The sequence below is a fragment of the Lissotriton vulgaris genome, chromosome 1_1 (assembly GCF_964263255.1).
Source record: "Lissotriton vulgaris chromosome 1_1, aLisVul1.2, whole genome shotgun sequence".
Taxonomy (NCBI): Eukaryota; Metazoa; Chordata; class Amphibia; order Caudata; family Salamandridae; genus Lissotriton; species Lissotriton vulgaris.
The window spans coordinates 12,697,196-12,715,872 of record NC_141685.1 but is presented as its reverse complement, the minus strand read 5'-3'; the positions used below and the strand labels follow the sequence as shown (position 1 = coordinate 12,715,872).

At 48.9% G+C, this 18,677-nt stretch overlaps 1 protein-coding gene across 1 annotated transcript in view; it reads left to right on the top strand.

The window, feature by feature from the left end:
- The window catches only part of LOC147736957 (NACHT, LRR and PYD domains-containing protein 12-like), a 663,764-nt gene that overhangs the window by 192,493 nt on the left and 452,594 nt on the right, over positions 1 to 18,677 (top strand). Inside the window, exons 7-9 of the mRNA XM_086922399.1 lie at positions 6,056 to 6,226; positions 12,041 to 12,214; positions 12,572 to 12,742. Of these exons, the coding sequence (XP_086778525.1) occupies positions 6,056 to 6,226; positions 12,041 to 12,214; positions 12,572 to 12,742 (516 nt within the window). The remainder of the gene's footprint in view (positions 1 to 6,055; positions 6,227 to 12,040; positions 12,215 to 12,571; positions 12,743 to 18,677) is intronic.

The following is an 18,677-nucleotide window of genomic DNA, read 5'->3' as shown; positions in this document are numbered from 1 at the left end:
GACAACGCCTGTTTGCACCCGACATCGCCTGGTTCCACTCTGGTTCCACGGTAGTCACTGGCTAGTGACTTTGAACACTGTCCCCTCTGCTTTCAGGTCTTCAACTCTTCAGATCCACCCTTGGATCCACCGGAACTCTTCTCATCGAGCCGCCTGCAGCATCTTCAGCTCCAAGCACCATCGACCAGCGTGACGAAACCCGACACATCTTCGACCCTGTGCACCCGCTTCCTGTGGGTGAGGTAACTCAGCTCCGCCGGTGCTCCTGCACTGGTACACATCCCAAGGGCCTGTGTTTTAAGTTTCAGCTCCGTAGGTCACTCGGAAGGTTCCTAACTTTCTAACTTTGTGCTTTTTACGCACCATAGACTTTGTATTGAGAAGTGCGTGCACTTTGAACACTGCACCCGAGTCCCGTGGGCCTTTCCCGACTTAGTTAACTCCAGTCTCGAATAGCTCCAGCGATTCCCAAGGCCCTAGGCCTCTTCACTTTCCTTTAGGTATCTCTTATACCACTTATTTAGTATATGGTTTAGGTGGCCCCTAGGGCTCATCCATATTGTGCAACTTTTGTGTATTTTAAACTGTCTTGTGATTTTACGCTTGTGCTTCTGTGCTCATAAAGAGTCCAGGGGATTTTAATAGTTAATAAATCAATATATATTTTCAATATATATCTGTGTGGTGTCCCTTTCATTTGGTATTCAAGGGGGTTGTGTATGGTATAACAGCTGGCTTCACATGCCTTTCAGAGTTTAGCCTAAGACTGCTTTGTCCACGTTACCACTAGGATAACTGGTCTACAAGGTTGAATTACAACCATCATCATAAGGGTTGCTTGGCATGGTACAAAGTGATCACTAGAATTAGTGAGCATTATATACCAGGCCAACTTCTCACAGTCAGATATTACACCGTTTACTCAGACGCAGGCAACCGGGTCCGTGTAGAGCAGCCAAATCAAATGTTAAAAAGCTGGTGGCATTCCCATCCGGGCCAGTACAGTGCACATATAAGGCCATTGTATAGAATCAAATGCCTTTATGGCATTCGGAAAGACCACCGCAGCAGACAGCGGAGCATTCAGCTGGCGAATTACAGCAAATATGGTATGAGGGTTATGCGTTGTGGACCTAGAGGTGATAACACCTGCTTGGTATGGCAAATAATAGGGAACACATTAGTGGTTGAAACCGGGATGCAATGATTTTTACCAGATTCTTAACATCAGTATTAATTAGTGATAACTGGCGGTAGGAATCTACTTGTTCGGGCGGTGTCATGGGATTCAACAATGTGATTAGTAGTGCCTCCCGGAGAGTAGGAGGAAGAGATTGTTTGTCATACACCTCCTGATACATTTTTAGTAAGTGAGGTATCAATAAATATTAGAAGGCTTTGTAATATTCACCTGGAATGCCATCGCTTCCAGGCGACATCCCATTGGGTTAGGAGCAGATGGCATCACCAACCTCTTACTCCTTTATTGGTTGAACCAAAAACTCCCTTTGCCCTGGCGAAAGCCATGCAAGCGCCAGGTCATTTAGATACACGTTTGTTTCGCGCGTAAAGTTTGGCGTAAAAGTCAACAAAGCATTTTAGGATTTCCTGGGAGTCATGGTGCCGTGTTCCCTCCTGCATGGTGAGAGTCAGTATCTGTGGAATATCTTGTGGTCCTTTTATTTTTGTCGCTAAACTGCACCCAGGTCTCCCTGCCTCCCCATATGCTCGGGCCACCCAGCGCTTTAACAAATAGCAGATCTCCTGATCCGCCGTCTCACCGTATTTATTGAGATGTGTCCTAATGTGCACCAGCGTCTGAGGCATTGAGTTGATTTAATATGTTCTCTTGAGTGTTTGCTAAGTTTTTCGAGTTGAGATAGGCGAGATCACAAGGATTGTAGTACCCCAGCCCTAAACCCTATACATGAGCTGCAAATCGTGGCCTTGAAAGCATCCCAAAGTATACTCGTTGCATCCACCAACCCATTATTTTCATTAAAGTATTGTATAATAGCTGTCTTTACTCCGTCCCTGAAACCTGCAACCAGCAAGGGCGAAGCCTGAAGTCTCCATTGAAAGGGGCGGAGGCCTCATTCGGCAGTGTCAAAGTTAGCAACACTGGGGAGTGATGCAACAGCTTCGGGGTAGATCTCTCACAGTCTGTGTCCAATTACTGACTTCCCGGGTTACCAGCCCGTAGTGTAAGCGAGACCACATATTATGTGCGATCGAGATAAATGTGCCCTCCCGTTTCCGGATCCACCATATGTCATTGAGCTCCCAGTCACTCATTCCCTCCCTGAGCACCCTGCTTGCTTGTTTAGTCTGTCCCAGCGGTGCCCCTGACCTATCCATGTTTGGATCCAGTGGAAAGTTAAAGGCCCCCAGATGATAGTGGATTGTTGAAGTTTATAGATTCGGCCAAACAACATGGTGTAAAATTCAGGGTTGTCTGTATTAGTCCCATATTCGTTTATTAGGGTTAGCGAAGTACCTAGGGCGTAGGTGCACCAGAAGCCCTCCGTGGGCTGCTGCATGTTTTATGCACCCACAAGAGACCCTCCAAACCCTGACTACCGGCCGGCCATTGCAGCCTCTGTGATTGGTGCTTTCACCTCTCACAACAGACATGTTTCCTTATATCTAGCAGCACTGGACTTAGAACCTATAAGTCACCCCTCTAGTAGGTCTTTCAGTCCCAAAGGTAGAGTGCTCAGTAATAAGTGTGCAGATGCCCTTGTATGAGCAGGACACCCCTACAAACCCCAGACAAGACATAGAGGGGTCATGAGTCATTACACGATGACCATCTCTAACCTGGCTGGAATGAACCTGGGCATGTTTGGCATCAAACCTGTTGGGATCATACCCCTTCACAGTATCTGGAGTTGGAGGTATGATTCCATCCATGGTAGGGCTCCTCCGGGGTGCCCTCCACACTCCTGGGACCGATCTTACAGAGCCTGACCCAACCTAGGACTGCTGCCAACCACACGAGTCTGCCCTCCTGCGGCTGAGCCAAGCTTGAGCAGGGGAAGGTAGAACTATAGGTTTCCTGTCACAGGGAGGTGTAACCACCTCCCAGACAGGAGTTGGTGTATTGAGCCAGGGTTGGGGTGCTTCCCAGCGCCACCAGACTGCTTTGAGAGGGAAATTTGGTGCTCTCCTTGCATACTCCAGTTGGAACCAGTTCTGGGAGCCGTTGGCTTCCACTCTGGTCCAAATCTTAAATAGGAACATGGGAGTATTTTCTTCTCTGCCCAGCCCCTCTCTCTGGGAGGGACCCTGGAATCGTATCAACCCTTTTCTTAGGGTACTTAAGGACTTACATGTGAGTGGCTCTACGGATTCGTCATGGGACAAGATTCAAATCCGAAGCCACTTCATCTTCAACTGTCTGGGCACGTTGGACTTTGCTTTAGGAACCGAGACTGCAACTGGGAAGACTCCTGCTGCTCCTCGTCCCATTTTCATGACGATCTTCTGCCTCGTCTGTGCCTGTGCTCCGTACAGGTTCTTCACAGGGCCTGTGGATATCCAAGACACCTGAAGGAATCTCCAATGGATTGAAGGAGTCACTTCCCTGCATCTGCATCCGCAATGAAGCTGACTGGTCTGCTCTGCCTGAGCTCCTACGGCCTCTGAAAGTTTCAGCAACAAAGTGCTGGTTCTGCAACTCTCTTGAGGCCTGCACTGTCTTCACAGCAAGGTTGAGGCCAGTATTCCTTGTTAGAACTGCTGGAGAAGTACCCCTGTGTGCCACATCGACTTGCAGTTACCAAGGCTTGTTGACTCTCTCCTCCAGAGATCTTCAGGCTCCGAGTTGCTCCAGCCTCCAGCATCTCTTGATACCAAGATCTGTGTCCTCGCTATATCCTCTGCACCGTGGACCTGCGTCATTGGTGAGCTGTTCGAGGTCTTCTTGTGACTCCTGTGTCTCCAGCCTGGGGGTCCTCTTGAGGGTCATCTTTGGCTCTAGTGGGCTTCACTCTTTGTACAGGGCTTACTCTGACTTGCCTGCTCGTGGTGAGTCACTTGGACCTTGCCGGTCCTGACACTGTACCTATTCCATCTGCTTTGTTTGTTGCCGCTGCCAAGGCTTGTTGGTGCTCCAGGGGGTCACCTACTCCCTGGCTCTCGACATCTGACATGGGACAGCTCGTGAACGGCTCTGGGTTTTCCACAGATTCATCTGGTCTGCACAACTGCAGCGCCAAGCTCACAGTCAACACTCTTGCAGCTTTTGACTTCGGTGAAGGTTCGTCTTCCTTGCCTCCTGGTCTCTCCTGAGTGGCACAGACTCTGTCTCCTCTGCTACAGGTACCTCTCTTCCTGAACACACCTTTGGGTTCCACCAGACACTTTCAACTTCTTTGCCAGCGGCATCTTCACTGAAGTCCTCCATAGTGGTCTATGGCGGTTTCTGACGTCACTTCGTACCTATGCACCCGGCTTCCCTGGTGGGGGTATCCTGGTTCCTGGGGTATCGATGGGTGGGGGGACTCTCCAACCTTCCATCTTCAGGGTCCTCTGGGAAGGTTCCTTCTTCTCAAAAACTGCAACCACGACTTACCCCATGACTTGTACTGAGCACGCAGTCGTGTTCCAACTCTGCACACACTTTCCGTGGGGCTCCTGGGTACTTACCTTGGGTGGTTCCTTCGGTCACCGGCTCTTCTGCGACTTCTGGGTCCAGTCTAGACTTAGGCTGTGACTCGCATTCCAGTTTATTAGTATATGGTTTGCTCTCCCCCTGGAGACCACGGCGTATTTTGCTACTCATGTTTTCTATTATTGAAGCACTGTGTGTATTGTGATTATATCTCCAGGTAAGAGATATTGCAATGTGTTAGAGACTGTTTATAATAATTACATATTTTTATCACTACTCTGTGTGGCTCTTTTTCACTTAACCTACACTATATGATTAGTTCTGGTAAAACAAGCTGCGTAACACTCCTCCTGGACTAAGCCGGATTGCTGCTTTCCACAGCTACCACTTAGAGAGCTTTCTAAGGTTGTCTAAGACCACTAAAACCACCGTAAGGGTTGTCTGGATAAGTGCAGGGAGCTTCACTTAAATACAGGGGTGTAACACAGGACCCTGCAGCCCATGCGGTGCGGGGGGGCCCTTGCTCCAAGGGGCCCCCTCGGCACTGAACTCTGGCCGGAAGAGCTCCTGATTGAGCCCGGAGGGGGCCCCCCTAAGTACCGTGCAGGGAGGACCCCTCACTTTTCGTTACGCCAGTGCTTAAATAGGTGTGCACCATATACTAAGCCAGCCTCCTAGAGTAGTCTTCTACGATGGGATTTCACGATTATAAAGTGCTTATAACCATCTTTGGATTGAGCCAGTAGTTGATCTAAAAGCCTCCTCCACCCGCCTCTGTCTGATTTACTAATTAGCTCTGGGGGACTAAACAACTGTGGTTTACCCAACTCCCCCAGAGTTGTTTTACCCAAGGAATGCGATGACTCAGTTCCAAGTTTATCCGATCAGTCCCAATCATCCCGTTAAATTCCAATTCCCTCTTAAGCCGCGTTGAGAGCCACAGAAGTGTTGGACGGAGTCAAACAAAATCAGTTATAAAATCTGCTCCCATTTCTTGATGGACAATTTCCTCTGGGACACTCTGGGGTATTCTTGATCGCTTTCTTTACATTTATTTTCAGGAACTTGAGTTGAACGGCAAGGCTTGTGTCCCCAGATTTCCGCACCAAACGCCACCGCGGGGACGCACTTTGCATTGTAAATGTGTACAACTGATTTAATGTGACTGTGACCGAAACGTCTACTGAAGGGACCTATCCCATGAGCGGCCCCACTAAGAGATGGTATATGTGCTTTTATAAGTGGACCCAAGGTCCCCCATCAATTCATACAGTGGGAGGAGTTAAAGTGTTTCTTGTCCACCTCTGATCAGAGAGTCCTGGGCCAGCACAGCTGCTGGTCTCGGTATTTATACCTTGTTTTTAATACTGTTAGTGATCAATCCTTCGAATCGTTAATGTTTTAATCCCCTCTCTCTCTCTCTCTCTCGCTCCTTCTTAGCCTCCGTGACTGTTCGATAACCGGTGCTTCCTGTGCAGCTCTGGCCGCCGCCCTTCGCTCCAGCCGCTCTTTGCTGGACCTGGACTTGGGTGACAATGAACTGGGTGACGCTGGTGCGACCCTGATCTGGGACACCCTGAAGCACCCGGACACCCGGCTGCAGAAGATCCGGTAAGGAGCAGGAGAGGGTGAGGGGGGGCCTAATCTGTATCATCTGCATTTTGTATTTTCCTCTGTATTCATTGACTCTGGGCGCAGCCTCTCTCCTCCATATCATTGTCTTACATGCAGGTTTGAGGGTCAGCTCTCTGAAGCCTGTTTTAGGCGCTATCAGCACCCCGAGTGCACGGAGTAGGGGAATGTCCCCCGAACAGCGGTAGAAGTGGAGGGGGATCGGTGGGCACGGCGTGCCCCTACTTCTAAAAATAATTTTAGTCCGTTCCCCTACTTCTTTGTTTGAAAAAAGCATCCCGGGACAGAGAGAATAGTCCTACTAAAAACCATAACTTTTTTTCAGCTTCCAGGGGCTGCTCGCACTTCTCTGTTGAACTCCAGAGGCTGCAGCAGCCCCTTCCTGAGCTCGCACCCCCTGTGGGCAGGCCCATTGTCATTCCGATAGAGGCTGATTATCCCCTTTCGAATGACAATGAGCCCGCCCGTTGCCTGCCTTTAGCATATGCCAGCGAGATCTGCATGAGGTGTCTCTGGTATCTGGGTGCAGGCCATGGCTCGTTGTGCAACAAATATACGAGATGGGTCCACAAATGTGAAATCAAAACTTTAAAACAATCCCGCTGGGGCGTGAGGTGCGCTGTGGGCAGTGTAATCTGCTGTTTGGAAAACACAACCCTGACGTAGACGAGGCGGAGGAGGTGAGGAAAAGCATTACATTCGATCAAGCTATTGTTATAGACAGTATACTTGTAAAACCACTTGTGGCTGTCAAAGGCGTGACCGAGGGTGCTTGCTTCTTCTAATGCGATTTATGGAATATATATTTTGCTGAGTGCTCTAAGCTGTGTTTTTATAAGTGTGTTTTGCTGCTCAGTACGTGATGTATTAAAGGGGAAATCCGGCGAATATTACATTAGTCTCAACACCCAGCAGACGTAATTGAACAAGGGAACATCGTGGGATGCCTATTGTTGGGGATTGTTCGAAATACAGGTCTTGATAAAGAGAACAGGGTTTTCCTTTAAACTGCCAGGCCCCTTTAACTGGAGGACAACGTGATCTTAAGCCCTCCTCTGCGATCCTGTGGCCTTTAAGGTGTGAGGCTCTGCTCAGGGGAGAAGCCAGAAAATCAAAATGCCCCGAACTTTGAACTACACTTATAATGGCAAGCAGCACGTGATGAGAGTGTCCTTTGCACTCCCTAAAAGAGCGGCCTTCACTGCTCCATCCAACCAAGGGAGTAGTCAGAAAATTAGAATGCCCCCCATTTTGCAGTAATCCTCTGATGCACACCAAGCAAAATAAGTAAATGTGCCCATCCTCCACTCGAAGAAGTGACGGGGACAGGAGAAGTGACGGGACAGGGGAAGTGAAGTGAAGGGACAGGAGAAGGAGAAATGAAGTGAAGGGACAGGAGAAGGAGAAGTGAAGTGAAGGGACAGGAGAAGGAGAAGTGACGGGGACAGGAGAAGGAGAAGTGACGGGGCAGGAACAGTGAACGGGGCAGAAGTGAAGGGACAGGAGAAGTGAAGGGACAGGAAAAGTGAAGGGACAGTAAAAGTGAAGGGACAGGAGAAGGAAAAGTGATGGGACAGGAGAAGGAGAAGTGACAGGACAGGAGAAGTGACAGGAGAAGTGACGGGACAGGAGAAGTGACGGGACAGGAGAAGTGACGGGGGCAGGAGAAGTGACGGGGGCAGGAGAAGTGACGGGACAGGAGAAGTGACGGGGACAGGAGAAGTGAAGGGACAGAAGAAGTGAAGGGACAGGAGAAGTGACGGGACAGGAGAAGGAGAAGTGACGGGACAGGAGAAGGAGAAGTGACGGGACAGGAGAAGGAGAAGTGACGGGACCAGGAGAAGGAGAAGTGACGGGACAGGAGAAGTGACGGGACAGGAGAAGTAGAAGTGACGGGACAGGAGAAGTGAGGGGACAGGAGAAGTAGAAGTGACGGGACAGGAGAAGTGAGGGGACAGGAGAAGTGATGGGACAGGAGAAGGAGAAGTGATGGGATAGGAGAAGTGATGGGACAGGAGAAGTGACGGGACAGGAGAAGTGACGGGACAGGAGAAGTGACAGGACAGGAGAAGTGACGGGACAGGAAAAGTGACGGGACAGGAGAAGTGACGGGACAGGAGAAGTGACGGGACAGGAGAATTGAAGGGGACAGGAGAAGTGATGGGACAGGAAAAGTGACGGGGCAGGAGATGGAGAAGTGACGGGACAGGAGAAGGAGAAGTGACAGGACAGGAGAAGGAGAAGTGAAGGGACCAGGAGAAGGAGAAGTGATGGGACAGGAGAAGTGATGGGACAGGAGAAGTGACGGGGCAGGAGAAGGAGAAGTGACGGGACAGGAGAAGGAGAAGTGACGGGACAGGAGAAGGAGAAGTGACGGGACAGGAGAAGTGAAGGGACCAGGAGAAGGAGAAGTGACGGGATAGGAGAAGTGACGGGACAGGAGAAGGAGAAGTGATGGGACAGGAGAAGTGATGGGACAGGAGAAGTGACGGGACAGGAGAAGTGACGGGACAGGAAAAGTGACGGGACAGGAGAATTGAAGGGGACAGGAGAATTGAAGGGGACAGGAGAATTGAAGGGGACAGGAGAAGTGATGGGACAGGAAAAGTGACGGGGCAGGAGAAGAGACGTGGGCGGGAGAAGTGACGGGGGCAGGAGAAGTGAAGGGGGCAGGAGAAGTGACGGGGGCAGGAGAAGTGACGGGGGCAGGAGAAGTGACGGGGGCAGGAGAGGTGACGGGGGCAGGAGTGGTGACGGGGGCACGAGAAGGGAGGGGACAGGACTGTTCCCATTGGGAGCAGAATCTAGACTGATTTGCATATGGCTGGGTCCAAACTGGAATGGCATGGTGAGCAAAGAAACAATGGATTTAGGCCCAGATCCCTGTACTGGGGTGAATGTATGATATTGTTCTGCATTCAGTTGTTCTTTTTGCTACATTATGATTGAGCAGCTAGCTGGCGGCATGAATATGAAGGAGCCTTTGTGGGTTTCCGTGAGTCTAGATTCTCCTGAAGAATCCCTTTCTCTTCTGAGCCCTGCTTAACACATGTGTACAGGAGGAGCCCTGTATTCATGACCTCAATGTTTGAGACAAAAAATAATCATGGATTTCTGAACATTGAGTAAAAGCATTAAGGTAACATGCTGTTCCTGCTTATATTTCACACGCTTTACATAAACCTGTATTACCTATGGCTGTTTGCTTTTTCCTGAATTAAACCTCAAACATGTTTATCCGTTGTTTTAATTAAATCACGTTATAAGCTGTAACTGGTCAGTGAAATGCTAAACGTACTAAAAATTGATATGTTTTGCTATTTCTAGCCACGCCCCTGACTCCGCCCACTGATTCAATCTTTGGTTATTCCCGCCCCCTGATTCTCCACCCACAGTTCCCCTACTTTTTTTACCCCACTTCGACCACTGCCCCCGAAGGATGCAGATTTTAAGGAGTCTCCTCTGCTGCCATACGTTTCATTTCCTGTAGATTACGGGTGCCTACATCCAGCTGTGTCTATTCATTGGCTGCAGCGGGGGGGGGGGGGTGAATGTAGGCCAAGATGAAACATTGCTATCAAAACTATCTGCCAGACAGGTCAGTGTAAAACGAGGAGTGAGTGCGGCCCTGCGCTCCAACAAGATCAGGACTGAAACCAGGTGACAGTGGGAGGAGTTAAAGAGTTTCTTGGCACCTCAGATCAGAGAGTGCTGGGCCGTGACAGCTGCTGTTCTGACTATTTTTATCTTGTTTTGAATAGTTTCAGAAATAATTCCTTAGACTCAGGGCTTTAAGTGGGCCGGGTCTTGCTGGTGCTGAGCACAGGCAGTTTTTAAAGGAGGCCCGTGTTTTTCCAGACTCCAGTCACAGCAGGCACATTGATGTGCGCTGCTCACACTGCTCACTGCTCACTAGTGTGCCGTGCTCACACTGCTTACTTCTCACTAGTGTGTGCTGCTCACACTGCTCACTTCCCACTAAGGTGCACTGCTCACACTGCTCACTTCTTGCTAGTGTGCGCTGCTCACACTGCTCACTTCTCACTAGTGTGTGCATTGCTCACGCTGCTCACTTCCCACTAAGGTGCGCTGCTCACACTGCTCACTTCTCGCTAGTATGTTCACTGCTAACACTGCTCACTTCTCACTAGATTGCGCTGCTCACACTGCTCACTTCTCACTAGTGTGCGCTGCTCACACTGCTCACTTCTCACTAGTGTGCGCTGCTCATACTGATCACTTCTCACTAGTGTGCGCTGCTCACACTGCTCACTTCTCGCTAGTGTGCGCTGCTCATACTGATCACTTCTCACTAGTGTGCGCTGCTCACACTGCTCACTTCTCACATCATGTGCGCTGCTCACACTGCTCACTTGTCACTAGTGTGCTCTGCTCATACTGATCACTTCTCACTAGTGTGCACTGCTCACACTGCTCACTTGTCACTAGATTGCGCTGCTCACACTGCTCACTGCTCACTAGTGTGCGCTGCTCACACTGCTCACTTGTCACTAGTGTGAGCTGCTCACACTGCTCACTTCTCACTAGTGTGCGCTGCTCACACTGATCACTTCTCACATCATGTGCGCTGCTCACACTGCTCACTTGTCACTAGTGTGCGCTGCTCACACTGCTCACTTCTCACTAGTGTGCGCTGCTCATACTGATCACTTCTCACTAGTGTGCGCTGCTCACACTGCTCACTTCTCACTAGTGTGCGCGGCTCACACTGCTCACTTCTCACTAGTGTGCGCTGCTCACACTGCTCACTTCTCACTAGTGTGCGCGGCTCACACTGCTCACTTCTCACTAGATTGCGCTGCTCACACTGCTCACTGCTCACTAGTGTGCGCTGCTCACACTGCTCACTTCTCACATCATGTGCGCTGCTCACACTGCTCACTTGTCACTAGTGTGAGCTGCTCACACTGCTCACTTCTCACTAGTGTGCGCTGCTCATACTGATCACTTCTCACATCATGTGCGCTGCTCACACTGCTCACTTGTCACTAGTGTGCGCTGCTCACACTGCTCACTTCTCACTAGTGTGCGCTGCTCATACTGATCACTTCTCACTAGTGTGCGCTGCTCACACTGCTCACTTCTCACTAGTGTGCGCGGCTCACACTGCTCACTTCTCACTAGTGTGTGCTGCTCACACTGCTCACTTCTCACTAGTGTGCGCGGCTCACACTGCTCACTTCTCACTAGATTGCGCTGCTCACACTGCTCACTGCTCACTAGTGTGCGCTGCTCACACTGCTCACTTGTCACTAGTGTGAGCTGCTCACTCTGCTCACTTCTTGCTAGTGGAGAAGCTACGGCATGACGTCACGCCAGGTGAGCGTTGTGGGGGAAGGGAAATCCTTTAAAGAGTCGTTTTCTCTCTGGATTTCCCTTCTCTTTTTGAAACTCAGGAGCAGCAACATTGTCGTGGTGTCACCAGGGCTTTAAGTGGAAGCTTTTTCAACATTATAAACAAGCCATAGTTGCTGCTTATTTATCTTATGCAACTAACAACCATTGACAAAGGCAATAGTCCTGACTTGTTGTAGGTATGATGCTTGTTGTATCTTATATATGGATGCAATGACAGAAACAGCAAAATACAAGTCGGACGGCACACTACGCTAAGCACAGATTTTTACATGACGTGCTTTTAAGCCACACCCTTAATTACATCAGCCACGCCCTTTGAGAGACACCCCCAGTTTTTTCACCCCACTTAAAACCCTGCTTAGAGTTATTGATGTTTTAATTCCCACTCTCTCTCTCTTTCTCGCACCTTCTTAGCCTCCATTGGTGTGAGATAACCGGTGCTTCCTGTGCAGCTCTGGCCGCCGCCCTTCGCTCCAACCGCTCTTTGCTGAAACTGGACTTGAGTAGCAATTATGCCCTGGGTGACGCTGGTGCGACCATGCTCTGGGAGGCCCTGAAGCACCCGGACACCCGGCTGCAGAAGATGAGGTGAGGAGCAGGGGAGGAGGGGGGGGGGCTTTTCTGCATCTTCTGCATTCTGTATTTTCCTCCTTATTCATTGACTCTGAGGGCAGCTTCTCTCCTTCATATGTTTTTCCCAGATGCCTGTTTGAGGCCCTATCAGGTTGGGGGGAGGGAGGGGGGTGAATTTAGCCCAAGATGAAACATTAATATCAAAACCATCTACCAAACAGGTCAGTGAGGAATGAGGAGTGAGGAGATCAAAGAGTACCGGGCCGTGACCGCTGCTGTTCTGATTATTTTTGCCTTCTTTTTAATTTTCTTAGCAATAAATCCTTAGAATTATGAATGTTTTACCTCTCTCTCCTTCTCGCTCCTTCTTAGCCTCGATGGCTGTTCGATAACCGGTGCTTCCTGTGCAGCTCTGGCCGCCGCCCTTCGCTCCAACCGCTCTTTGCTGGAACTGGACTTGAGCTTCAATCCCCTGGGTGACGCTGGTGCGACCCTGATCTGGGAGGCCCTGAATCACCCGGACACCCGGCTGCAGAAGATCAAGTAAGAAACAGGGGGGAGGAGAGGGGAGATTTTCTGCACCATCTGCATTTTCTGTTTTCCTCTATATTTATATTTTACAAGCACAGCCTCTGCCCTCCACATGTTTGTCTTGCAGGAGGATTTGTAGTACCAGCACCCCAAGAATGAAACAGAAGAATGTCTCCAAAGGATGCATGTCTGAGTCATTCCTTGATGATGGTTTGATCCATGACAGGCACACCCTATCAGTGATTCCTTAGGTTCCGGCTCTCTGCTCTTCAGTGACACCACAGGCACATCCTATCAGTGATTCCTTAGGGTCCGGCTCTCTGCTCTTCAGTGACACCACAGGCACACCCTATCAGTGATTCCTTAGGGTCCGGCTCTCTGCTCTTCAGTGACACCACAGGCACATCCTATCAATGATTCCTTAGGGTCCGGCTCTCTGCTCTTCAGTGACACCACAGGGACACCCTATCAGTGATTCCTTAGGGTCCGGCTCTCTGCTCTTCAGTGACACCACAGGCACATCCTATCAGTGATTCCTTAGGGTCCGGCTCTCTGCTCTTCAGTGACACCACAGGCACACCCTATCAGTGATTCCTTAGGGTCCGGCTCTCTGCTCTTCTGTGACACCACAGGCACACCCTATCAGTGATTCCTTAGGGTCCGGCTCTCTGCTCTTCAGTGACACCACAGGCACACCCTATCAGTGATTCCTTAGGGTCCGGCTCTCTGCTCTTCTGTGACACCACAGGGACACCCTATCAGTGATTCCTTAGGGTCCGGCTCTCTGCTCTTCAGTGACACCACAGGCACACCCTATCAATGATTCCTTAGGGTCCGGCTCTCTGCTCTTCAGTGACACCACAGGGACATCCTGAGGAAATATAAATTTTATGGTCAAGTCGTGTTCCCTAACGAGACCCCACCGTCTCCATGTACCAAGTTAAAATGCATGTAACTTCCCTCCTGAACCAGCTATGAAGACGCAAATACATTTGCGTCCAACGTTAACATGTCCTCTTCAATATAAACCCAGAACGAGCTTAATAGTCCGTTCCTAAGTATGCTATGCCAACGTCTTTTTGTAGTATGTTCCACATGTTTTTCCAGCCCTGGCTGAAGTAGGCCCTGAATCTCTGCTACCGAGCCTCTTTTCTGGCTTCTGACTACGAGGGCCTCTGCCCAGGCTGCCCCCCCCGTATCCGTGAACTCTGACTTACTCTCAGCGCGGCCCTCCGTGCTCAGCTCAGCCTGCTTTCTGCCAAGATTGACTATAACCTTCGAGTTATCTGTTTTCCTCCCCGAAAATACATTCCTGCTTGCTAGCTCCAGTAAACATCCTTCCTCAGCTGCAGGGCCAAAGGGCCGACCTGTCTCTATGCAACTAATTCAAGTAATTCATAGCCTCCGTTGCCATGCTTCCATGGAAGGCCCCGTGCCCCACGCTTCTCATGCAGACACTTAGGCGCTTATACACGCACTCACAGTCAGTATAGAATAGCCTCTGCTCTAGAGACCTTTCCGCCCAGATAGCTTAGTTCCTAAACATCAGATATCAGATATGATAGAAGCACAAGTTGATCTGACATGCCAGACTTCTGTCTCTTTCCGTCAGTGTAAATGTCAAGTCCCCTGCACCCCTCCAGTTACACGTCATGCAGCTGCGCGCGCATCCAAGCTTCCGATTTCTGCTGACATTGCAACATTCTCTGTTAGTGCCACCCCTTTGTGACACCTTTCAGTGACGTTTCTAGCACACACCTCTAGTTCACGCCTCTTGACTACGCACTTGTACCACGTGAATACTGTTATCTTGACTTCTCTCAGCTGTTACGCCTCTTGCATTGCGCTACATTATGTATGTTAAGTATATAAGCTGTACACTGTCAATAAAATGTAGCGCGCTCATTCAGCTATCCCTTCTGACACCCTTGGGGTGCTCAGAATCAGATATCTTGTCATGACCATTCCTTTTTAAGGAATAAAACCCCTTAGAACTCTACCACCACGGACTCTGTCTCTTTTCATCCGAACTGAGTTATTATTGATTAAGTACTTACCTGCATAGAAATTAAGAGAGTAAATTATTTTATTTACGTCATTTGGCGCCCGAATAGGGACCCCTCCCCCACCTCACGCGCCGGTTGGTGCGGTGCAATCTCTGCCCCCTGCCATCAGCTAGACGAAGCCTACGCGTATCTGCAGGATTTCCTGTATCTCCCTCTGGCCTACGGAGGTGACGAAGACTGCTATCTGTACCCAGACGAGGCGGTGAGGAGTGCGGAGGATCCCGACCAGAGCCTAGCCGAAAAGAAACAAGGTCCGAGGTGTCAAGAGGCCCACCAGGTTTTCCGAAGTTTTCCGAAGTTTTCCGAAGTCCAGTCCGAAGTTTTCCGAAGTATCGAGTCCAGTCCAGTCGAGTTTTCCGAGGCCTTCTGTTTCCGTGCTTCCCGGTGAGTACCATTGCTGGGTCGTATCAAGACGGGTTTGGGTACGCAAGTCCGGTCTGCATTGTTTTTAGACAGTGTATCTGTACTGTTTAGCAGTATATCTAGTATTCCGAATTTCTGAATTTCTGCACTGTTACACCAGTGTATCTGTACTGTTTAGCAGTACATCCGTTATAGGGGGTAAGCATTTATGTTCAAATGTCTCTTTATGTGATTAATGTCGTGGTATGAATGTGACTGTTTTCATGTGCATTATTGTATTCTCTTATAGAACTAGTTATATTCAGAATCAAGCATCAAGGATCTCGCATTCAGTATTAAGTAGGCACAATGCCGTTTTTTAACAAGTTGAAACAGATAGGAACTAGGAAAGGGATACTAGAGGAAGAAATTCCTATCCCCCCTAAAGATACTCCAGGTAATTTCATGTATAACAAACATGGCTTAGATGCCATATTGTATCTAGAATTATGGACCGATTATACAAAGCACCTAGACGAAAGACACCGATGGCCAGTTAATGGAACATGGGATGCCGAGTGCATCATGAAGGTAGAAGAAGCATTAAGGAAAAAGAAAGCCAGACAATCTCAGAAAGACGCCATAGAATTTTGGCGAAAGGAATCACATAAGCGTGCTGAGAAAGCACTCCGTAGAGAAGACAGACTTAGAGAATCAGAAAAAGCCCAAGAAACCGAATTAGTTATTGAAGGAATCCGAGTAAAATCAGAACAAATAGACCGTATCCGAAATAGTCAAGTGAACGGTATGTATCTTGTGGCCGAGGGTGCACCTGACGCCACTTCAGAAATGCCGAAAAATTTGCCATCCCCATTGGTTCCAACTAAAGTAATGCATAAGACTACTAAAGACATATTCCTAAATTCATATCTAGAGGATGTAGCACCAGCTTACACCAATCTGCCTGTTCGTGCCCTGCCTACTGACGGGGACGGGGGTGGCACTCTGCCCCCAGGTCCTGTTCCGCCAGCTCCGCCACTTCCTGCGCTCAAAACAGATCTACCGAAACCACGTCTACCAGATCCGACTAAAAGACAAATTCAAGTACAGACTCCACGCAGGGAGGATGCGACAGTTTCCGCTTCAGGAGGTGCGACCGCGGGTCCTCAGACCCCACCCTTGACGCACAGGTTATCCCTAGGGGACTTGCGCAGTCCCAGCTTGTACAAATCACCCCGTCTTAATATACTCAAAGGACAACTTACAGTTTGCGGTATCCCCGCCACAGCCCATTGCCGCGTCCCAGCAGGTTTCACAACAAATGTATCAGTATGCCCAGTCCGCTTACCCAGATTATCCACGATACACATGAAACAGCCTAGAGAGGGAATTTGGCTTGCCACTTATTGAAATTCCAGTAGATCAAGAAGGTCCTTATGTACACAGTCAAGTATTGGGAAAAGATAGAAAGTTTTTAATAGACACAGGGGCAAGTCGCACTACAATCAGCCATAATGAAGTTCCAGGGGCACCCCTCTCAGGCTCACAGAATGTTTCCCTTGGTTTTTCAGGACAGCCTATTGTAAATGAAGTATCAGAACCAGTTCCCCTAGCTGTAGGTCCGTTATCACGTGTTACAGACTTGTTACTTACGAAATCATGCCCAGAAAATCTGTTAGGGATTAAAACACTGAAGGCTCTAGGAGCCATCATATGCTGTTCCCCGGAGGGAGTTAGACTCTTTCTGCGGGATTTCAAAGGTCATTACGTTCTGCGTGAATTTGACATCAGATTGAAAAATGTACCAGATTACTTATGGGCAAAAGGCCCAACAGATGTAGGTTGTATGCATATCACACCATACCGTGTTACACTCAAGACAGGGGTTGTATTACCCAGAATCAGACAATACAAGTTACCACCTGATGCTGTAGTGGCTTTACTGAAAATCATTGAAGAGCTCATTGCCCAAGGAGTGGTCGTAGAGACCGACTCCAATATCTGTAATTCCCCTATCATTCCGATTCTTAAACGTACTGATCCCAATGCACCGCCAGTATATCGGTTGGTGATTGATCTTCGAGAATTGAATAAATGTATTGTACCACAGTTCCCTGTGGTTCCCGATATCTCGTCCCTATTGACTGCCATTGATTCAGAAGCAACGTTCTTTACTGTAATTGACCTCAAGAACGCCTTCTTCAGTGTACCTATTGACCCAGAGAGCCAATACTTGTTCGGCTTCAGTTTAAATGGACGAAGTTTCAAATTTTCACGCGCACCTCAAGGATTCACAGAAAGCCCCAGCATTTATAGTCAAGCACTGAAAAGAGAACTCGATTGTATTCAAATGCCAGTTAACACAGCTTTATTGCAATACGTCGATGATCTGCTGATCACCGCACGTAGTGAGCCCGAATGTGAACTAGCATCACTGACAGTTTTACATTTCTTGGCCGACAAGGGACACAAGGTGTCTCCTTCGAAGCTACAATTCTGTGTTCAGCAAGTTGTGTACTTGGGTCACTTGCTGTCCAAAGTGGGGAGACAGCTCACTCCCGATCGCATTCAGTTAATTGCAAGTATGCCGCAACCCGAGACACAAAAGGAAGTGCGGGCCTTCATAGGCCTCACCTCGTACTGCAGACAATGGATTCCCCAGTATGCATTTCTAGCAAAACCACTCATTCAGTTAACGACACAAGAGGCAGCAACTTCGACTGCCCTCCCTTGGACTCAGGAACACACACAAGCTTTTGAAGAGTTAAAGAAAGCATTATGCCAAGCACCAGTTTTAGCGACACCATGTTACAGCAAACCGTTTACACTTTTTGTTACAGAACGTGATGGTACAGCGTTGTCTGTCCTCACTCAGGATCAAGCAGGTTCACATAAGCCTTGCGCTTATTTTTCAAGTACATTGGATTCAGTAGCTCAGGCACTCCCTGCATGCTTAAAGTCAGTAGCAGCAACAGCGTTAGCAATCAGACAAAGCGATTCAATTGTTTTAGGTCATCAGTTAACAGTACAAGTTCCACATTCTGTAGAGGTTTTGTTAAACCGAACCCAGACTCAACACTTAACTATAGCACGACTGACAGGTTATGAACTAACGTTATTCCAGCCACACATAGAAATCAGACGCTGTAGCATCCTGAACCCCGCAACACTGTTACCTACAGTTATGACAGATCAAGCCCCGCATGATTGTATAGAAATCATTAATGCAGTAACAAAGCCACGACGAGACTTGACAGATGTTCCACTGACCAATCCAGACCTGACACTTTATGTGGATGGTTCATGTATGAGAACAAGTACAGGAGAATTAGTGGCCGCGTATGCCGTGACCACTGACACCGAAGTTAAAGAAACATATCGTATTGACACACTGTCTGCTCAAGCAGCAGAGCTCATCGCTCTGACACGAGCTTGTATTCTAGCCAAGAATAGAAATGTTAACATATACACCGATTCCCGTTATGCATTCGGAGTTGTACACGACTTCGGAGTCCTCTGGCAAGAACGAGGTTTCCTGA